This window comes from Bombus pascuorum, chromosome 1, assembly GCF_905332965.1.
Source record: "Bombus pascuorum chromosome 1, iyBomPasc1.1, whole genome shotgun sequence".
In the NCBI taxonomy this organism is placed as follows: Eukaryota; Metazoa; Arthropoda; class Insecta; order Hymenoptera; family Apidae; genus Bombus; species Bombus pascuorum.
In genome coordinates, this window is record NC_083488.1 from 23,391,554 (window position 1) to 23,416,031 (window position 24,478).

General features: G+C 37.3%; 2 protein-coding genes across 6 annotated transcripts in view; both read right to left on the minus strand.

The window, feature by feature from the left end:
• The window catches only part of LOC132908362 (probable serine/threonine-protein kinase dyrk2), a 265,251-nt gene that overhangs the window by 141,560 nt on the left and 99,213 nt on the right, over positions 1-24,478 (minus strand). The window lies entirely within an intron of this gene.
• Positions 3,258-24,294, minus strand: LOC132908589 (uncharacterized). Of its 3 annotated transcripts, none has more exons than XM_060962711.1 (2): positions 23,575-23,665; positions 3,258-4,277 (listed from the first exon to the last, which is right to left on the minus strand). In XM_060962711.1, the coding sequence occupies exon 2, from the start codon at positions 3,698-3,700 to the stop codon at positions 3,383-3,385; it is 318 nt and encodes a 105-aa protein (XP_060818694.1). In that variant the 5' UTR covers positions 3,701-4,277; positions 23,575-23,665; the 3' UTR covers positions 3,258-3,382. The 3 variants fall into 3 exon arrangements, 1 of the variants encoding a protein (XP_060818694.1); XR_009658377.1 differs by lacking the exon at positions 23,575-23,665 and adding an exon at positions 23,871-24,294 and having other exon boundaries at positions 3,717-4,277; XR_009658380.1 differs by lacking the exon at positions 23,575-23,665 and adding an exon at positions 23,719-24,294 and having other exon boundaries at positions 3,717-4,277.

Sequence of the window (24,478 nt, forward strand, 5' to 3'; positions counted from 1 at the left end):
TAATGACTTTTCTAGCGTCACTAGTCAGTTAAAGTTCATTTGTTACTCAGCCTTCGTGCTGAATTAATTGAAGATTTAGTTAGGGTAACTTCCATTCGTGAACAGAGTGACCGAATGTTATAAGACTACTATATGCGTCCTACATAGTTTTACATCTTGAAATTACGATAATCACGATCAAAACTATCGATCATTGACTAAGAATTCAAGATTACTGCTTGACAACGATGACAAATATTATTATATTATATTATAATATTATATTATATTATATTATAATATTATATTATATTATATTATAATATTATATTATATTATATTATATTATTATATTATATTATATTATAATATTATATTATATTATATTATAATATAATATTGTAATATTCAAAAAGTTTCTTTCGTTTTATAAGGAAATAATGGATCCACAACATTTTTCGTTTTATATTATTTTATCGAATTACGTATGATCCATTTTGTTCTATCAATATAAAGATCACAACGTTTGACAGATTAGGTTTCATTTTTGTATAAAAATACGTTGTTATAAAAAACGTGTCTGTAAAAGAAAGACACATTTCGGACAACCTAATACAATCAGGAGATATTAGCTTCATAGAAATTGTTCGATAAACAAAGATTACCAAAATCCCCAATAAAATTACGAATATTGCAAAATATTAACCATCGACAGATTAGACATCGATTACAGCGAATTAAATTAGTACGAAATTTCCACTGTCAGCAATAAAGAAATAATCCGAGCAATCAAAAGAAAGATCGTTCTGTAATTACTATTCCTTTATATGGTTGCACGAATGCAATTGAATGCGGTTTCAGCGATGTACTTGTCAATAGTTTCCTCTGAACTGAAATAGGTCTTAAATGGGTTATGTCCCTGTTCTTGAACTGTAACAAGTCTACGTGAACGATCACCCTTCGAACTGGTGCCCTTAAAGAAATTCAGGTCACAGTGCACGGCCATTCTATCTCGTCTCATTTACGTTAGCCAACCTCGTGTCCCGGAAATACGTCCATTAATGCTCATACCGCGGCTAGCATCGGTGATAATCCGACTCTAGAGCGACTAAGTGACCCGCGATAGGCCCATTACGCGTTGCTTTTCTCGCGAGTAATTGTCGCTCGAAGAAATCTAACGACGTCTCAAATTTGAGTAACAGAGATACTTAGACAGCGTTCTGTTTTCCAAAGAAACTTTTAGTATCGCATTTTCTTGCGTCATGACAAACATTTTTTCATTACCGATTGAGCCACTTAAACGACAAGTTGATTAACTCCATCGAAGTTGATCATTTGATCCTTGAGAAATTATACGTTAGACGTTTATTGTATAGTACTAACGTTGCAACTATGCTGATATTACGACACTTTCAAAAATTGAATTGAAAGGGGGTGAAATTATTTAAAGGTAAGATTATTTGCGACAACCTTGACTCAGATTTTGAGTGCTTATTCTCTGGAGATTCTCTCAATTCAATCGTTAAGGTGCACGATATATAAAGTTTGACACTTGACCGATATTACCAACTCGCTAGAAATGTCTTGTCTTTCAATAAATATACGCGAACGTTATTTGAGAGTTGCTATATTCATCACGAAGTTGCAAACTTCGTCATCATTTTTCTGAACAATTCATCAATCTGGATAGAAGATAACGTAGTATCTGTTGGAGATGAATCTTCTGTTCGCAAGACGGTGTTGGATTTCTACGACTATCTTCGAGCGAGATCTTTTTCTTCACTTTTTAATGAAATTTTCCAATTGAATGGCGTTGATGTACGCATTAAAAAAAGCGTGAACGCAAATAAGAGGTCAGTAATAATAAGAAGATATATGAGAAGAATATATGATTCATAAACGAGAGAACGGTCTTAAAATACTTCAATTTCCGTCTCCATTTATAAACTTCAGAAATTCTTTTCATTCTGTTGCTATCGTTATATTATACATAAAACATATACACGAAATATATACTGATGCGAGAATGTAATTTTTCTTTGGCCACGCTTTAATGTAACGAACTTTACGTAACAGAAATGGACATGGCTGAAACGTTAATGGACGCTAATGACAAAGAACACTTTTTCCATCAATGATATTACAGAGGCTATAATCCAGGCTAGTGATTTTGTGTGCTTAAAATCATTTATCTACTTATGAAACACGGTCCTTTAATTTCTCAACCTTTGTCGAATCATACGAACGGTATTTTATACTTTAACCTATTTACTCCGATTAGCCTACATTTTTCATTAAAAAATTTTTCACCTCGAACTACACTCGAATAAGATAGAATTTTAAGAATTAAGAATTTTAAGATGAAATAAGATAGAATTTCATGAAATGCAGAAAAGAAGCATGACGATGTAGCTAAAGGAAAATTATTAACGATTAGATGTTGTAATGACGACTAAAATGTTTGGCTTTCGCTATAATAACAGTATCGCGAAGTAAAAGCAGTTGAATGCTTAACCATATGATTTCACTACACGATGAACATCATGCATGCCCTAGTAACACATAATCCATCTAACATAGACATAAATACACGAATCGAAAAATAATTATACTATAGTATAACATTGATATGTTTAAACAACCAGTCGAAACAACGATTCCAATTGTACTAAAATCCTTCGTCGATTATTTTGTAACTTACACAATGAGTTCGTAGAGAACCTAACATAAAAGAAAGAACTTAACCCTGTTACGCTTTTTAAAATTCTTTTGACCCAATTGCGTTTTCCTTCTCTCTAACTTTTCGAATTTTGCAAGATAAAATCGCTTGAATTTCTTTCTTCGATATTGCGTCAACGATCCGTTTCTTTTTGCATTGGGAAATTCTCTAACTAAACGCTATTGGATAAAAAGAAAACGAACATTTTTACTACTTCATAAATATAAGAAAACTTTCCGAGCAAACGAAATCGGTATTAAAAAAAAGAAAAAAGAAACAGAAAATTTTTTCAATCAAACGACAGTGGTCGTTTTAATTAATTTAGTCGTAAGTAACGTTTAAATAAAAAGAATTCCAAAGACTATAGAATAAGACAAAGACTATAGAAGAGTTACGAAAAAAGAGGAAATACAGGAACATTTTCTACCAAACAATAGACACAAACATGGACAGTTCACGATCGAGAAAACGAAAAAGTAGAAACCTGGCCAATGTATAGTAAAACAATGTACGATCACGCACGAATAGAACGCACTGACTCACCACATGAGATCTATGATGCTGATGATGCATTGTATGATGATGATGATGTCTCTTCTCCTTAGCGTGATGCTTAGCATGATGCTTGCTGCCCCTGTGCGGTGGATAAGTGTGATAAAAGATAAGGTCGTAGCAAGGCTGGCGTCACCTGACCTCCGCCATTTCGCACTTGGACACCTCTATTTGCCGGTTGTTAGGATGATTCTGATGGCCCGGCACGGTCAGCTGGCCCGAGCAATTGTTGTGAAGCTTTCTAGAGGCGTTGTTCGTCTGCATAGCCATGTTGTTCGATTTCTCGTCGTTTTGAGTCGCGTTTTCCAACGTCATATCGTTCTCGTCCAAATCGACCGCGAACGTGATACGATGATGAGCAGGCAGCATTTTCACGTTCGAGCCGATCGGTGTCACCGTGGTGGCTGGATCCAGCTTCACCAGGGCTGCTTGCAATTCCAAGGCATCCATGTCTCACAATCCAGCCTCGCGATCTTTCAAACGACCGAAAAACCAAGGAAAAATAGACGAATCGATCGATCTCGAGGGGACAATCCGACGAGACGGCTCTCGCGGTCGTTCAGTTGGCTGACTTATCGTCCAGATATCGGATGACGTTGATCGGATGAAAACGCTAGTTCTTCCATTTGAGGCAATCGACGTCGAGTTTCTCAACCTTTATCTTTCACGTGCTCGTTCTTTAAAAGAACCGCTACGCCCGCGATCGTTCCTTCTTCCCTCCTTTTCACGTGGATATTTCGAGAAACGGGACGGAATCATAAAACAGCAACTTGACCCTTGAATTCTCTTCCGTCGTACATCGAATCATCACACAAATATGCCCGTGCCTATTTTTACGCTTCTGGAATGCCTTTCGATTCTTTCGCCACTCGTTCAACCAGACTACGAAGAAGAGACAGCTTCCAACAGAATCGCGTGCTTTTAGACTTTCACTTAATTACGAGACTTTCCGTTCACTCTCGATCTTCTCGAAGTACAGATTGATTTAGGAGGATCTCGTGTTTATTCATATTTCGAGATATACACTCTGCAAGGAAATATAAACGGCGTTTCAGACTTGTAAAGGCTTCTCTAGACTCACAGACAATGTGTCTTGTAGACGTAGTCTCTTGTGTTCCACTTCAACGGAAGACAAAAGACTTGCCAATATTGACTGTCCGTGGACACGTGTCCGCGGATAATTGTCTGGAAATCTGGACAAGCCTTAAACCTATCAGGATTACGAAACCACGAAGCTAATACGTCTCGAAGCAACGTTTTGTAAGACTGCTGGTTTGTTACAGGTTTTCTCACATATCTGAGACTTCTCGAGATTATCATTGAAACTTTAAAACTTTAAAATACCTCGAACTTTTTCGATAAAGACACAAATTCAAAGAGAAATTCAAAGGTAGAATTTTGCTTAGATCGATCTACGAAGTTTCAATGTTTAAAATCTTCCTCGATAAAAATACAAATTCGTAGGAATGGAATTTAAAGCTGAAATGCTACTTAGGTGGTTCCACGAAAAGTTTACCCAATTTTTTCAAATTTTAATGCATTATGATCGATATTATCGTCTGTTACCTTTATTTGTTCATTTTTAATTGCTATTAATTAGTTCATTATTGAAAGAATCTCTCTTGAAGGGATTAAGGTAAACAAACCAGCCAGTTTTACGAACATAATATCTAAAAATTGTTCCTCGAGTTCACGTGTCATCGATCATCAATAATTTCGCGAACATCGGTTGGATTAAACAGTTTCTAGGTACTCGTCGCAGGCTGCACGCGACTTCCACGCACCCTGAACAATAGGAACCCGAGTGGCCATCAGAGATCCGCCTCGTCATCGCGATTATGATTCCGGACAGCGCGAGATCGCGTGAAACTGCTTCGTTACGCGTCGTTGAACGATCCTCGAGATTTAACGGAGGGACCCTGTCGTATTTCATTGTTCCACCAATATTTTAGATACCCGTGAACGCTGCATTGAAATGGACAAGTTCATTCTCGCTATGAAGATAAGACGCTGTTAACACGAAATAGGAAGCTACCTATTTGGTACGCATTTAGATTTCAAAGATTGGTCGAGTGGAACACGATTATCCGAAACGTTGTAGATATCTCGAAGAGTTTTTAGAAACTAGTTGAGAAATTTTTTATCATTTAATTTAAATCTTTTATTCAACATATTGAAGTAATATCAAAAGGACAAAAATATACTGCACGATTATTGTATGTTTTACTCGTGGTAATTTACGCTTATTGCAAACAATATTCTATTATGTGTTGATATATGTACGAGCATATAGAAATCTTTAGTTGTATTAACGCTAGAACTACCGGTGGTAATAATACAAAATTTATACCAAATTAAAATAAAGATATGTATATATTAATAAAATGAACGACTATGTTATGATATTTGTTCACCGATAGATCGATGGGATGAAGTTATATAGAGTGAACGTGACTGAAAGCTTCAACTGATGGAACTATGTATTTTTTACATGACTGATACAAGAAGCAATTTTACGTGATTATATGCGTGAAGATAAGAAGATAAGAATAAAATTTGGTTAGTCAGGCAAGCAACAATATATACTTACTTTACGCTGATGTGAGTTGTAAACCGGGAAATTGATATAAAAGGTAGTTGCAAGCAACTGATTCGAGCTACTGGTTTTAATAATCTCATTGTATAGCTTTCTCTTTAAATCGAATATTTCAAATTCTAAGTATATAATATATTGAAAATTCAATTGGAAAAATAGTAAATGGTATCGAGCAAAAAGTCGATTTATCGTAAGATTCGACGATTAAAAATTATTTTACGACGTCCTATTTTTAGCAAGAGCAGCAAAAGAGTTTGGCTGCGATCTAATTGTTATACAACTATGCAACGTGAGTAACCAAGGCTATTACGTTTGCCAAGGCGATAATTAAGATTGTCGAACAAGTTTGTCAAGGCGATAATTAAGATATTCAAACTTTAGAAAGTTCCTAATTGTACTATTATAAAAATATAAAGGAGAATTAAGACCAGCGTGACGCGTAGTATCCACAAGCTTTGAGGATAAAAATTAATAAAAAGTTTCTTAAGTTTTTGATATAAAGTGAAAAAATTCAAATTGCAATAAAAATTCTCCATCGATATAGACCACTTTGACACTTTTAATTTTCCTAAGAAATAACGTGATTTTATTTTTTCTGCAATATTTTGTTTCGAAATAAATCTAAACAAACTATCAGAATTATCCTCCGCTTGCAATTATCTACGCGTTTAAATAATCTACGACAACTTACGAATGTTTATTAGTTATTTATACCGCTATGATAATATAACCTGCAAACTAAAGACAAACCAAAAGTCCGAAAGAAATTCACATGTTTTATTCGAACACTGCATCGGATGTATTTCCGGTTTGCAACTGGAGACGTTAGCATGATTCACATCCCAGACGCTGGTCGGCACAGACAGAAGGTAGAAAATTTGCATATAACATGCTAGAGACGTGCTAGAGGCAGACGTTGCTGCATCTCTAACGATTCTTTTTTTATTCCACATACTGCAGATCGACTGAAACTCGAGACTTCTTTCGTCGAACGTGGGTGGATTCAGCTTATATGGCGTCGCAGAAATCGCTCAGTGTCCAGAACAATCGATAAACAACGAGTTCGTGAACCTACCAATCTTACACGGTCAGTAAATATCATTAAGTTTTACGATTCCTGATTTAGCGACGGTTGGAAGCGTTTGAAGAATTCGTCTGCGGGTCACAATATTGGAAAGTACTAGTTTTCTCTTTAATTGGCTTTCTTCGTCTCTCAATCTGTAAAATTAGTTTGTTTGACAAATATTTATACATAAAAGTAATCAGTGAAAAAATGAAGTTCAATGACAAAGCAGCGAACTGTAATGAGATTTCTCGCAATTAAGAAGAAGTTTGTAAAACTATTTTTAGCACCCATGTGTTTTCATATTTTCCTCCTTACATCTTTGAATTTGCAACCTTTTAATTGCATTGGGGAAGACCTCTCTGACTTTCAACGATTGTTAGTTAGATAAACGCAATACTACATTTTTCCAATGGAGTTAAATGTAAGGCGTTGACTGTTTAGTTTCAGAGATTTCTTGTTAGCGGTTATCACGAGACTCACTAGCCGGATAACACGAAAGCAAAAATTACATTACCTCATGATAAGCAAACTTTCGGTATACGATTATCACGGGACACATAAAAACGAGATATTTCACGACCCACTGCCAACGTTCAATTACCCCAACCACATGTTAATTGTAATACGTATATGTATGTATATTTCTGCAAAACCCACGCAGTAACGAAAACTCAACAAAAAGGGAATTCTCTGGACTATCAGTGAACCGAGCAGAAACCCCTATCTGATTCGAGTTAATGTTCGAGAAGCAGTCGAAGTAAACGTACGGACGAATAAACCGAGTAGGTTTAAAGGCCCGCTTGCTCGTTCCCTATGGGGATGTTCACCGTTGTCCTTGGAAGCAAGCGGCAATTAAAAACGCCTATTCCACGGATTACCTATTCGCAAACGAGTCAGCGGCAGACGAATTTTATACCCGCTTTATAGAGCTTTACCTTGCTTTATGTTCGGTGCAGAAAGACGGCGCAGGTATTCGTGAAAGGAATTCCAAGGGCAACGGTGTCTGGGCCTCGAAAGGACGGTCAACGCACCACAGTTTCCTTTGTGCGATTCAGCCGCGTTTCTAAATCGTTTTCACAAACTGTTGAGAGAGCTGGAACGCCTAGAACGCCCACGGGAATCAGCCGTTTCTACCTTCGCCGGGGAGACATTGTACGCGTCTGGTGGAACACGTTTTTATACTATTCGAATCGATTTTCCTCGCTCTTAGATAGGTTGAGATGGAATACGGCTGGGGTTACAGGAATTTTTGATCGCGCCAGGTTAAGTTTGATAAATTTAATGGTAGCGAGGAAATAATTGAAACAGTACTAGAAATAGGCTAGCATTCACAATCCTGTGATATTGTGAAATAGAGAGCTCAAATTACTACAAACCCCTTAAATATCAAAACTGAATATATCCTCTTAGATTGGAGAAATACACCTATCAGCTGTCTAGCTAAATATATTCCATAATGATGCAAAATCATCTCTAAAGATCATAGTTTGCTAACGACTACCAACTACCAATCTGGAGCATAGCACGACAGCTAAAGATCAGTTGTCTTCATCTTCTCCTGATTCGACTTGTTAAGCAGAATGTAAAAAGGCAATTAACCTAAGGTACAGATAAATATACCCTAGCCTACCTTCAGACAAATTAACCTATCTCGTCGCTAACGACGAGTGAAGAAAAAGCCAAACATCAATCTCTCCGTTAACGCCCAAAGATGGATCACGCCCGTGTATCTGTCATTCGAGCGTGGTTACCGACCGGGAAAGAGAATCGCAGGATGTTCCCGATGACGAAGCCGAGTTGGTCGTTAAAGGTGGACAACAGACCCGGTTGAGTGGCCCGAACAAAGGATCTCGAACTGGACAATGGCTTTTTCTCGACGTTTCTGACGACCTTTGCCGCGAGAGAGGAGAAAACAGAATGTAGCAAGGGGCCACACAACACTATAGACGGCTCTTTAGCAGCCGTAATGACAACTTCTCTCGGTGTGGCGCGACTAGTCGTGGTGCGGCGGTAATTAAAGGGCGTGGAAACTAGGTAGCTCGACGCTCGGCTACCAGGGCCACTTTTCTTTCGGCACAGATACGATGAAAAGTGAACTGTTCCACGCTCCGCTACGCTGAAAAGAACACCACGGTGTGTACAATGCCAGCTGGTAAGCACGAAAAATTTTCACTCAATAGTGAGAAACTTGGTGCCGCGAAAGGATAAGCTTTGTCTCTAGAAATAATAACGCCCCGGACGTTTGATACACCAGATTAATTAATAGGGAAACGCGCCGGTTATCGTTTTCATCGTCGTACCTTTGTTCCACGGACGTGTTCCATATATGTTGTTTTTTAATACATTGAGGATCGTGAAGTTGTGTTAACGCAATATGTATGTCATTTGCAAACTACTTTTCCATCAATTTACGATATCGATCTCTAGCTTTTTAATATTCTAGCCGTGAAACAGAGCACCAAGGATTCGCTTAAACTGTTGGTTTGAAACAATGTTCAGCTGTTATAACATTTGCAATTTTTCTCCTCCGTATCTTTCCTGGAATTTCCGACTGCGTTACTCGGGATCAACATTAAATGTAATCTAATTACAATTTTAATTAAATGAAAACGCTAAATAATAATTAAACGCCGTTCTTCTGTAGAAACAGGTTTAATATCTCTGCATATTCAATTACGTTATTTTTTAATTTTCATTTATATATTCTTCTCAAAGAGTATTTTATATTTGCTACTATCAATATATCATTCGTGTCAGGTTCCAAGGTTCACAGTGACACCCGGTAACGATACTTGAGAATTAACCTCAGCCCCTAAGACACACAAAGCAACCAAACCAAGCCACACAAGATTCCTGTCAACATAATCTACCTCCTGTAACCTAATCAGCTAATTCGCAAACGTTTCCTCCTGACACCAAGTATCTATAACCTGGATTCGAGCATCCGAAATATCTCCGACCTTCCACCTTATCCACAAATATCAGCCTTCCACCTTCCCTCCGCAAGTTTCTATTTCTTCATTTCTTCCACAAGAAACTACGAGCACACGTGGAGCCGCTATCTGTCCCGATATCAACATCGATAAATCGAAATGGGAACGAAGGTCCAGGATTTTCTATTAAGCCGACTGTTCGCTAGCTGCCAGACGTCAAGAGGCAAAGTTACAATTATCGAGGCCATTCGTTCGTTACGAGACGCTGGATTCTCGGTAACGACGAGAGGATACCTTCGTTTTTTCCAATTCTTTCGCCTTCTCCGATGCCTTTACGGACTGAACTGACCAGAGCTACTCTCCGCGTGGACTTTAAGTGGGGTTACCGGATGGGGGTCAGCTGTTATTGGCGTGTACCGTTCGCCACGTAAGTGCTAAGTGCGAGAGCTGCGAGGTTACCGACGAGATTACCCCTGCAACACCAATAATCGAGTAATAACGAAGTCGACCGGCTCACTTCCTCTTGTACCCACCTATCTCGGAAGCGACGCAGATTCCACGGCAGATCGGTATCAGAGGCCGCTATGGTTCGGACCACACCGGCTATAATCTGGCATATATGTACTTCGAAATTACTCGTTATATACATATAATACTTTGAAGGGATACTCGATGAATGGGCTTTGTGGAATTGTTTAAACGTTTCTGGGGATAGTTTTAAAGAGGTGAGTAATTTGGGGGTCTTGTTGCGTTGTTACTGTTAGTGTTGTAACTTGTTGTTCGAAACTAAGAAATGAGCCATGTAAGAGTTACGTAATACTTATATTGTTGTTAAATGCAATATATTGTGTATAACACTGTCTAATGTGTAATATACTGTATAATATAATACGCAGACTGAATACTTGGTTCTGATAGAGGATTTCAACAATATATAGAACTTGGAAGTAACTGCTACGGTGATACGAGCTTCTCAGAAATAAAACTGATCAAGTCATTTTCCATGAGTTCCACAATTTTATCTTCATATGTGATTAGTATCGAAACTTCTCAGAAACAAGTTATCCACTTGCACGAGTTTATGTGTTTCAAGAAAATGGTATATACATGCGATAATTTCAAGAAAATTGTGAAAAAATTCTAACATTCAATATAATGTCTCTGAGCAGTTCTAATAAAATACAACGATACCTTGATAAAGAAATAAAGATACACAACAATAACTAATACAATAAGTAACCTTATTTTTTTATTCAGACAATCTTACGCTTCGATTAAATAATCGTTAAAAATATTATATTACTGTATGTTGTAACGAATGTTATAATATCACGAAAGAAACTATACGACGTGCCTCGAATCTAAAGTTAATCGTGCGCGACGTATCGAATCACGATCGATTCACCTGACGACGTGGAGCGTTTTAACTGTAACGTCACCGGTGAACTTTCATTGTTTGTCGCCGGTTACCTCCGCAATTTGTAATTTAATAATCCCTATTAATCAGCGTCAGGAGCTCGCTGTCGCGTTTCGCCGCCTCGCAGAGGCCAACCAACGGGAAAATGGCGTCGCAGCCCGTGAAGATAAAGTTGGACGCGATTCGGACACGCTGATAAGGGGTGAAACGAGCGTGGCTGTGGAAATGACGGCTCAGACGGCGATTAGCCTTCTCGAGTAGGTCGAGGGAAAGAAATTGCACAATGGGGCAGAAACGACGTAGAAACGACACGAAAAACCACTATTCTTGATAACAAACAATGGCCTTTGTTTTACTTTCTACGATGCGATTACGTTAACTGATATTTTGATGTTGTCACTGTTTGCCGGTATTAGAGGCGAGTATTTTTTACAGATCGAAACGATATTGGATAATAAAGGCAATCTATATTGGTATTAAAGGACATTTTATCACGCGAGATGGATAGCTACTCTTTTATGTAACTTAAATTATAGGATCGTAATGTAACGTAAAACCATGCGAACAATGAAATGTATTGAATTGAAAAAATATATTGTGAAAATGAATTGTATTGAAGGTTTGACGCAACAAGCCGAGGAAGGTGATTATTTAGGGAATAAAATTATAATACTATGCGTAGAAGCAGATTTGGGCATAGAATATTTTTATGTTTACGAACAAAAGGATTTATATCCATCGGTAATACCGAACTATATGTAGATATAGATCTAATAAAAATATTCGAATAAGATTTAAGAAATTATCCAAGAATACAAAAGCAATACTATATATATATATTCATATATACAATATATAATATACATACAATAATACTCATCATTCCTAACTAGTCACTTCTCGAGACAATCGTTCAAATAAATCCTATATAACGCTACGTACCGTACTACACGACGAAATGAAAATCACGCGAACAACTATCCATATATTCAAGGATAAAAATAAAAATTTCTTTAAAGAATAACACAATCCCATAAGAACTTTCTTCCACTCGAACAACATTCCATTCGAATAATCAACTTAAACGTCTCTTCTATATATATCCTATCCGAGTCTCATTCCGAAGTCCTGTTAAATCCAAGCTAAGCTGAATACCCATTACGCGAATGCTTCCGTGTTTCGTGTTCAAACGGAATGATTCCAGAAGTGCGTACGATAAAGTTATCCGGTGCTTTGCTGCTTGGTGAAATTATCGGAGATACGATGTCGTCGTCGTTGTAGACGCGTACGTGATCGTAAATCGCGCGCAACATAACCGTGTGTTTTACTCGCGACGACAACAACGATGGTCTCTACGACACGAACTTCGAGCAATACCTGCGTCAAGACATTTTCTTTGGAAAACCATGGGGAGATAGCTACAGGGGTTGAGTGGAAAAAATGAAGAGATAAAGTGACGTACATTCCATAAGTTACAAGACCGGTGAGTTTCAATATGAAGTTTAATAAAACATGTTGGTAATAAGACCCCCGAGATATAAATTTATGTTGCGAATTATTTTAATATGTCTCTACTCTACTTTAGTTTTAGTTGTAATTAGACTGTGGATTTTTATGCGAATTCGTATTATTAAGAGGACGATTAAAGAAATGTAACCTAAATAGAGTAAAGCTTCTACCCTGAATTTGTGTGTTATATGTTTCTGCGTCTTATGTACATTTTTTAACCAGTTATTTATAATACACGCAAATTGACGAGTATTTTGTAATGACAACATCCATTCGCCTATTTCGAGTGTACTAATAACAAACGTCCCGTGATTTACTGATGTTAATATTGGAAAGAGAAAGAACGAATGGAAGGAGAAAGAAGAGGCGAATAAAAAGAGAGACAAAGGAAACGAAGGCGAGTGAAAGAAAGGAAAAAGGCAAAGTAAAAGAAAAGGGAACAAGGACAGAGAAAGAGATGGAATGGAGATTGAGAGTTGAAATAAGGGGGAAAAAAGAGAAATAATGGACCAACTGAGAAGTAAGTGGCAGTGTAAGAAAAAAAGAGTAGGAAAATCAGAAGGAAGAGGCTGGGGGAAAAAAAATGGTGAAAAAAGAGGAAAAAATGAGGGAAACGACAGCGACAGAGAGAAAACAGAGGAAAAAGCGAAGGCGACGAATCGTCAATTTCGTTTAGGTACATAGGTGGACGTGTGACGGAGGCGAATCGTGGCACGGGCAGAGGGAAACGATGAAAAATCGTTGGACGGTAGAGCGTCACGAACGAACGCAAGAGAAAATTGTAGCATTTGCGGCACGTGAGAGGATTGCATGCAGTCCGCGTAAAAGCTGCAAGAATCATTGACTGTGTATGTGTCTATACACGGTGAGTCACCGGATACAGGAGATCAAATAGAGTAGTGTTGGATTTCAGGGCGCAAAGAAACAAGTATAAGATAATTTAAATGAAATTGTAGAGAAATTATGGTGCGTATATGTAGTGAATATATATAGATGTTACGTGTAGATATTTTTGCGCGTAAATGGTACGGATAATTTGCTGATTGTAATAATTGGGAGAGGATGCAAGAGAGGAAATGTAAATGGTTCAAAGAGAACTCTTTCTGTAAATATAACAATACATTATGCAGTTGTATAACTCTTATAGATAAGACCGCGTAGTTACTTCCTCGTAAATTACTGCAATTTATTATTCTATGTAAAAAGGTAATGAAACGTTGAATTATTGAAAAAATAAATAGTTCGTGAGATATCTTAATTACTCTATGAATAAATAAGTTCCTTTTTATTCTCGATAGATGTAACCATTTACAATCCTCATACTTATCCTTCTTTGTTTCCTATGCTGTAAAAAAATATTTTCTATTAATTCGAATAAAATTATTTTTACTGGACAAATGATATTAACAAAATGATATTAATAAAGGAAATAATACAATATATATAATAATTATAAATGGAACTAGTATCTAAGACAAAAAATAAAAAAAGAAAAAAGAGAACCACGTTTCTTTCTTCAAATTATATTTTATGTTCCTTCAGATCCAAAGTTAATTAAGTTTCTCGTAATTCACTTCGTATACGTACAAACCTGTATCGAAATAAAGCACGAAGGTACTTCCTTCAGACATGGCTGACGTACCGCAAGAGATATTAAGCTCGCGTAACGAACATCGCAACGTAAAAGTAAGAAAAGCTTTCTAAAATCCCGCTAGAAGATATTCGAATCGGTCCACGAACATTCTGCGTTACATTCTGTGCTTTTCCATCTTTAAACATCAAGCAAGGGAAAAAAGCCACGAAGATATTGAGAAAAAAATGATTCGTCTCGTTAGAAGTCGAAATTACAGGAAAACGAGAAGCACGAAGAAATAAACACGAAGGAAAAAAGATTGGGTCGTTGACCAAGAAAAAAATTTCCTTTTACCATCTTTTCCTGCCATCACTTTGAGCATCTTCAAAGCAGCTACTACCCTTAATTTGGGAAAACATCGACTTTCGTTTTGTTTCCATGAAACTAGACAGTCTTTTCATGGGATTAATGCATTTAGTGATCAACTTGGTGTCTAATGATCGTCAGATTAACCTTAAATTATTCAAATCTATTTACTTATCATTTGATAAGTCTGTAGTATCTATAAGTTTAAAGTATTGAGTTAAATCAAAGATTAAAAAATTTAAGAAAAAAATTTAATAAAAAGTTAATTTAAGAAAAATATCACAAAGTGGAAAAGATTTTTAAAAATTAAAAAAATAATCTGATTCTAATATAGAAAGAAAAATAGCACGAAGTCAAACTAAAGTTAAAAGATTCAATAGCAATACATAGAAACAGTGGGATGATTCAATAAGATATTCCAACTTTTTCTATAAACTTCCAACAGTTCTCGACTCAACCTACGATAAAGAGCTACTTAATAAAATTACTTTTCTATCAAATTCCTTATCGAACTTCCACATACCGATATCTTACGCTTTCACCATATCCTTGTTAGCTAACATATGTCCGCAGAGGATCAGATAATAATCAGCCAAAGCAATATTGCTATCCGCAAATACAAATTGCCTGACCTGTGAACTTGATTTCTTATCACGTGCAGCGCAACTATTTCGAACACGGTCGCATGCATATAAATCTAAAACCTTATCAACCTTACACACACTCAGTTACATATAGCTGTACGTACACAAGTACTCCAACACTTGCTCATTTCTCACGGGATTCGATTTAATGATATTGATTAATTCCCTCTACATAATTGTTTTATACATCGTAGAAATTCATTCAACCAACGAATACTTATCACAGGGCTAATTAAAATTTATCGAAATCCTTCAAATTTATAGCCTACATCGTAGATAGACGTTGTAGAATCAACGAGAATGTAGACATTATAGCTTCCATGTAGCTACTTGTAATTAACTTGCTCAATTTCTTTCTCTCATTCTCATACAATTAGTATACTCATCAAATTAATTTACGTATATGTTACAAATTCAACCAGAATGTTTGAACACCCATCAATAGATTGCGTACGTTTATGCAAATTTATATTTTCATAAACACAACCAAAGGAACGAAGCATAAGAAACTCGTTTCATCTCCCAAATATCATAATAAGCACTTTACGCTGAATATTTTACATATTTTTGCATATTACACACATTCTGCATATTTTTAACATCTTTAAATTCCCCACACACGCATAAACATTCTTGATCCATTTACGAAGTACGAAGTGTGTACGTACGAACGTACACACGTATTATGGACACAATCAGAAAAAGAGAAAGCAGCGTCACACATTCCGCAAGCCTGTGATAGGAACGCGAACTATCCGCCACCCCATTTTGTAAAAATCGCTTTATTGCGCGGAAAAGAGGTGGTATCGCGTGCACTTTATCGTGGACTCTCGTCAAGGGTGAATAGAGATAGCCTGGAAGTGTTCCCCTCTGTGGACAGAACCTCGATATTGGACAGCAGGTTGGCCTGATTTACATTGCGCAACCTGTAGAGCGTCCGATGGGAAAAATCGAAACGAGATCCGTGGAAAAACTGACCATTTTCGAGGAAACTAAATAAAACGCCAGCCACGTCGAAGGAAATTTTCAGAAACTTTGCACTCTTGAGTTTTATGCGACGACAATATTTCAGCAACTTTTCACTACCGACTTTTATGTAACAAAGATAATCTTTTCTAGTAAAATTTCAATCCTGATTTTTATACAACGACAGTATCGATTTTTCATATTACAAAGACAATTTTCAGAAAATTGTCACTTTTGATTGGTACACTATAAAAAATTTTTTCGATAAGAATAAATCGCGATTCCATGTGAATCGTGAGATATCACGAACATGCGCATGTGATACGACTTATTCCGATATTAGTTTATATGCTAATCTTTTTCCATAGACCGTGAATTTAATGGCAGTGGATGGAATATCGCGTTTGCTGCATTCAACACGATTATTGTCGATTCGTGGAAGTTCCTTTTTAAGGAACTGTATTTCTCTTTTTTTCTTTTTGTTTTATCTATTACATAGTAATAGTATCCATGGAATCTTTATTTGGAAGTTTCCTTTTACACGTGTCGATTTAGGTTTTATTTGAAAAATTGCAACGTGACAAATTGTTTTTATCTTTTCTGTCGAGATAACCCATTTCTCTGTTGAAAAAACTGGTATTAGTGACGAAAAACTTTTTTGCGATAGATAGTTTTTCAGTGTCAATTTTGTGTAAGCTTCAGGTAGAATTTCTTGTATCAGCCGCGAAACTTTTTTATCGATATCCTATATAAGTTTTATATAAGATCGATGATACTGCGATAGCGTAATCGTGAAATTTAAATATTTTAGGCAATGTGCGCAACTGATGTCGGAAATAGTTAATTTTTATTCACGATATTATCAAATATTTCTTCCATGAATTTATTACGGTTATTAATAAAATTAAATTCTATCTTTTTCTCCGGAAAATTAAACGCAAAGAAACTTCCACTCTTCTTTCTTTCGACGAAGGTGCCACTGTTTCGTGATCACTCTGTATATCAACATGCCTTATCTTTTAGTGACATTTGTGAAGGATTACGTTAAAATACAACATTATTGGTATATGTACGAATGGATTTACGAGTTTTATAGCTATGTTTACCTATGATAGATAATTCCCAGGCTCTCGTGCCATGAATAGTAATTTCTCAAAGTTAGAGAATTATATTCAATTCTGTGTTTGCATGTAAATATATGTACGTCTGTATTAAATATATTATTCATATCTTTTAAGACAAATTGCTATAAACGTAACTCGCACAAGTAATGTAGCATTAAATCAAAACTTTTCCTTCCCCTGCATTAACTATATGCTATTACACGTATATCAATTACAGTGATTACGGTGATTGGAAAAGAAGCAGAATAAAACGTAATGTGTTTCAAAACGCATGTAATTATATTACGATTTTAAAGACGAACTTAGAAACGTGGAAATATGAAAAATTTAATGCTCCTAATTATACCATAGTTCCTAAGACGATCGTAAAAACAAGGCAATAAAAAAAGAATGTAAAAATATTAGAAAACGTAAAAAATTGCGTAAGCAACTTATTAATATACAAAAGTATACTTGTATTATTTGTTGCCTTTGTTACGTAAAACTTGATTTATTGTCATTGATAAAGCATAAAAATCACGCGACAAATGTTTAATCACGACATTATTGATTCCTAGAAGCGGTAAGGCCGATCGCAAGGCCTGTTGGTCCCGATTCGCGAGTCACGATCGATCGATCGACGATCGAGATCAGGCCCAAGCATAAATTCACCGGCAGCCAGAGATTTGCTCGTGCATAGCCAATAAACACGCCCGGTTAATGATTTATCGCGATCTCACGACTGACGCACATATGTAGCTATATACGTATATATACATATCCGTTTTCTATCGGTGCATTCAGATCAAACTTTTATCCACGCATTGCCTGTAACGAATCGTTGGAGAGAGAAAGATAGAACACGCTTTCTTTCGTCAGAGAGAATTCTGAGTCATAGTTATGCATTCGAGTGCACCAGAAACCGAACTCACCAGCTGCGCATATCCGGAGGACTGACTGCAAGGACTGACTTTTCGATCATTCATGTGTCCACGTACTTCGAATGTTATGTTGCGCATTGTAGATCAGAACAGAAGTTTGTTTCAAGTGGTTCTAGGGTGTGTTAAATACTGAAATGTTGATATCTTTGTGAGCCATGTTGGGAAATATTTAGATATTTCTGTTTGTAATAAATTATGTTAACAAACAGCGAAATGTCGATTCTTTCGTAATAAATTGCGTTTAATAAATGTAATACTTGGTTTGTAAGAAATTCTGAGGAAGCCTGCTTTTTTCTAATAACTTGTGTGAACAATGTTTAATGATGCGAAGAAATAAATGAAATAAATGAAAGAAATGAAAAAAGGACTGTGAAATTGTTTCCTCATCTCGGTGATCTTATGCTGTTAAACTATTGGAATTTGTCGTAGAACATATGCCAAGATCAAATACGCGATCAACCATAAAACAGATCCTAATCATCGAATCGTTTTAGAGAATAGCGGAGCTTTGGCCGACCAATGGTAATTACTATTAATCATTTTCGCGCTGCCTGATGTGTGGTAATTAATACCAGCCGCGAGAAAGTTGCACGTTTCGCTATCTACTGCGAAGGAACACGAAGAAGACGACGAAGATGACGACGACGACGACGATAATGATGATGATAATGACGATGGTGTACCTCGTTGACTCTTCCTGGGTTGAAGGGCTCGTTTTTGTTTTCCAACCTGCGGACTATCCTGACCTATGACCAGAATCGTTTCTGTGCGTGAATATCCTATGTGTTAAATGCAAATAGACAATTTTGTCTATAATTAGTCAGTAATATATTTTGTTCCATTTTTAATCAAACCTTAAACCTTAAACATTAAACCTTAACTTTTGCATTTCCATTTTATAAGATTTACGTAGCAACGAATTTAGAATAAAAGCATTTTAGATTCTCAAGGAACCGCGCTACTTATGGTACGACCTAATCCGAGGCAAAAGTTTTTAAAATACTGCCGTTAGCTATAGATCCCTTATGTAAGATTTCAAGCCATAAAGAACCACTTTTTATGTTCATAATCTAAAAAAAAGTTTTGCATCGTATTACATCGAAGAAATAGTAAAACAATAACTCCCGTGTAGAGCGGAAAATCAGGTTGGCGAAAATATCCCTTGCGAATTTCAAAGAAGAAGACTGCGAAGGAATACAACCTGATTCCTCGCAGAAACCAGTTGACTTTGAACCAGTGAAACGAGAATTGTTTGCGCTCGAGGTTTCAAAGCAGCAGGATCTGCCTTACACCAACACAATAGTTTCGATTGAAACGGTTTGACCGAGCAAACTCCGTGTCTACAAAAGCTCCTGAAACTACTCTATAGCACGACACAGAATTTTGAGTTTCAATAAGTCGATATAACCGCTAGTTAATGGGAAATAATGTAGCGCTGGAGGTAACAAGTTTTGCCAACATACGAAGTTCAAAAGAGGTCGAGAGATCATTAGAATTTCATAAAAGAGGATCAGTAGATGGAGAAACGAAGGACGCTTTAATATTACACGTCTCATTATCTTCTCCTCCTTTGGTTTTTAACGCGCCAGTTCAATACGAATTCCTTTAATTTTATTTTAATCCCTTCACAGACGAATTTTGTTAGAATCGAAAAAAAATTATTCTCTATTTTTCTTAAAATAATGAGCTTACGCGTGTATGACGATTGAGCGTTAAAATTGATTATTCGTAGTCGTTAATGATTCGGTACACTCAGAGATATTTTATCACAATAATCTTCGTCGTATCTTTTGCTGAATTATATTTTATTTCGTTTGGTTTTTTGAAAAACTTTCGTTCCAATATTTATATTACACGTATTACGTGCAAAACTATATATTTTTATATAAAATTCTTGTGCTCCTGAGTTACGTGACCCGCGCGGAATATGTTAAAGCGTAATATACTATCTACTGATGCAAATGTTTATTTGCAACTATTTCATCGGAGTTTATACCGAGCTGTCACGATAAACTCATTCGAGTTGCGTTCAGTAGTTTCCAGCAGACATTTCAAGTTTCAGATATAGGTTTGATGCTCGCTTACGTGCGATCTGTTGCTATACGAATATTTATGAGACTACGCGAATTCAAAGCGTATTCTCCGATTAGCGAACTTTTACGCGAAACTAAGATCATACTTTCCTGATAAACATATTCTGCAGCTGCAGTGAGTAACATAGCAATATCTCTAAAGAACATTATCTTAGCTTTTTTTCCCTCACTCATCCTATTTTGTACGATATTATAAATTTCCCTGTGAAGCACCTTCTTTGGTTCAGTTATGTTACTCACTCTACGTATCACATTGCATTGAAAGTGAGAATATTACTCTGGACGGTAAAAGCGAGCGATTATATTGCTGTGACGATGAAGTTTACGCGGTCAACGAAACAACCTGAACCATCTGATACACTGTTCCCATTATCCAGTATTATGGATCGTTAAATCGAACCTATATCTTTCTACGAATCGTATAGAAGTTTCCCTGTCGGTCCATTAGACCGCCATTGTGACGATCTTGCAGCCATTTAATGGACTTTGACGCAGAAGAAAACTTTATCAGCCCCATAGCGCTAAATATTCTGGACAGAAGAAAAGAACGAAGGTACATTTCGCGATAACGGCAGACTTCTAGTTCTTGTTAACAATCTTCCACGAGCAGACGTATCTACATAGAATGGTCGTTTCACTGCTGTGCAACCGGACTAAACTTGTAGAATAAAACGAAACGTGGAAGCTAAATAAATTTCGTTATTTTATTCATAGTCAATTTTCTGTTTAGCTTCTTCGCAGCTCGGAATATTTTTAACATACTCTCATTGGTGATTGAATTTTTAGTAATTTTCTATATTATTTCTTCATAAGCAAAAAGGAACTATTATTGATTACAGACTTTGTTATTCTTGTTGTTAATAAAATAGACGCCCGATTCGATGATTCATACTTGCGAGTAACTAATATGTAATGTGTATTTAAACGTATTTTACGAATAAAGGAAATACAAGTATAATCGCGTTATTTGCCTGAATAAAAATTAACTCTACTGCAAGCAATATTTTTAGTGATTGCTAGTCGCAGTATTCGAAGAATTATAGATAATAATATTATTCCAAAGAAGAATAAAAGAAAAGGTTGGAACAACGTCTCACGACATAAACGCCGCTTCAAAGAGCTCAGATAAAGAATATCTGATTACGAAATTGTCTGCGGTAAACAATTTACGAAAGTATATATAATCAAGGTGTTTTGTACAAGGAATCGATGAACCGTGACAAAATCGCATATTCCATGTAGAATGCATAGTAACACGTAGGCGTACTGAATTCAGGACGCAAAACGAACGAGAAAAGTTCGCGTAAATATACGTTCTACTTTGTTACAGATCAAAGTTGCACGATGTGCTCGTTGTTTTTCGAAAACTACGCCTAAATAACACCTTTCTGTTTCTCGATCAGATAAAAGCTTCCAAGTATTTTATCGAAAGCTTTCTATCTATTCAGTTGGCCGAACATTGTTATCAAACATTATTAAATCAAATATTAGCGTTTATTAGTACACAAATTTCATTACACTAACTTAATTAATCGTTTCGAACTAAAATCCGAAAGTAGTTGTATTGATTCTTCAAGCGTATATTTTATTTTTCTACAAGTGTCTGAATATTTATGGACGAGAGTGAACGTACGTAATATTTGCAGTCACTTTTTATAATAATTATATTGTCTACATATTAAATCAAGGAAAGGATGCAAGTCTTTCGTTTACAGTTAAAAATTTTTATCAGACCAAATCTATCTATGTATATTACTTGGAAGCTCTTTTTCCAAACTAGTATTATCCACACACATCGATACACCTATCGAAAGGAACACACTTTTCCTCGGTTGCCTGAAGCAATCACCCCTCTGTCGACCAATAGGTAACACACTTTTCCAATCCAAAACCCTTTTGCACACGACGTTCCCATCAATCCTACGATCCAATAGCTCTACCCTCTAAAAGCACGTGAAACGAGTTCTCAAGACTCTCGAGAGCTCCTCTAATTTCCACAAACCCATATCCAACGATCTAATCCCATACTCCGATGCACAATTTTCCCTAACAAGCGCAATGTGACTGAAAGATGCAATTCAGTCAGGACCGTACTCCATACTTATTGCAACCTATCGACATCTCCATCGTTTTCTTTCGATCGACAAACTGATCGACCAGCAAACAACGGACACATTTTGCACACACGGTCGGACCTTATTTCCATCGAGATGTTTTCCACTCGACGAAGATCAGGTCGATGTTGTACGAGATTTCAACAATTTCTGGGACCGATCTGCATTTTTCAAATTGGTTTCTTTGACTAATATAATTATGACAGTAGTGTCTTAACCAAGCGCCAATGAAATTTCAAAATGTTTCACTTTATATGATACATCTACAAAATTTGGTTTTTCGCGAGCTAGCGTGAGTATTATGATCGGTAAACCTCATAGAAAACAGATAGATAAATAATCACAAAATGGAAAATAAATCTTTTCAAATGACGTTTGTAATCCTGTCTTTCCACTGCGTTTCATTTTATGGAGTTGATAAGACGGTTCCTGGGAGGTTTCATATCTGTCCGCGATATCTCTGTATTATTATCTTCGGCGGTGGAAAAACGAAAAACATGCCCGCATATTTCCCAGCAGCGACGCTGCGACGCCGTCGACGTCCACGGCGCGACGCCAAGGGAGACGCCTGGAGAACGGTCGCGGTGGGATCGTCGACACGCGGAGAGGCCACGCGAGCCAGGTTCTCACACGCGAGAGCCAGGTCGTCGCGCACGGTCACGGCATGCATACGTGAAAACGCGTGGAGGACCAGCAAACGTGTACACAACCAGACGATGCAGATCGAACGAGTCAAACGACGACGCGAGTGACGACATTAGTAAGTACACTAGCAACGTACACGAATAACGTACAGAAATAACGTACACGAGTATGCACGAACGACATATACAAGTAACGTACAATAGCCGAGGAATGTATATGATATATACGAGTACCGAACATGAAATGGACGAGAAGACGCGCTAGTTTGCAGCCTGCAGCGGAAACGAGCAAACGAAAATTCTCTTTCCGATAGCGTCTCGGAGCAAATTTGTTTTTTCAAGACTGTTGGACAACGCACTTTCCACCGATCAAAGGAACACGTCAGAGCTATTCGATTCGATCGATCAGCTGCCGATGATCCCTTTTATCATTTTACTATGCCGCAGTCAATGGTGCGTAAGAACGGAGAAAGTGCGCGACTAATGAGATAGAGATATCTCACGTGATCCTTCGTTTTATTCCCCAGCCGATCAGGGATCGAATCTGAACCCCGATCCGACGGCTAGATCACCTCTCGACGATTGCTCTCGAGCAAGCCCGAAAAACCACAGGCCACTACTCTCTCTCTCTCTCTCTCTCTTTCTCAGTTCACACCTTCTTCCTTGCAGATCCAATTCACGCGTCTCTTCTTCTGCCGTTTCTTCCTCGATATTCTCCACCGCCAGAAATTCCAGCAGTTTACATCCTTCCGAAACGAAGACTCGATCACTGTCACCCAAAGAGGATCGATGACGCGGAGACACCGAAGGAGCGAGAATCACGAAGGTCGGCGAATAGGGTGTCGCGAGTACCGCATCGACAATCTAGCACCACGTCGCCAACTTACTGGCTCTCTCTCGTCGAATCATCGCACGACCACGTTCAGAGATATAGCGCAACGAGGATCGACCCGACCACCGACGATGGACCAACGTTCACGACACTAATTGATAATCACGACGCATAAATATATCGGTAACTCGATAATCGCGATATTTAAAACGTAAAGTTGAACGAAACGTTACATGTACCGTGAGGGCCAACTATTCTTCTGTTACGTGAACGCGTTTTCAACGCTCGAAACAGCACACGACTTTTCGCGCTGGACCACCCGGAGCCTCGCGTTCCTCTGATTCTCTTCGCCGTCCTCTCCCTCGTACTGTGTATACGCCGATAAACCACCCACCTCCTACCCTTACGGCACCCTCCTACCCCGCCAACCC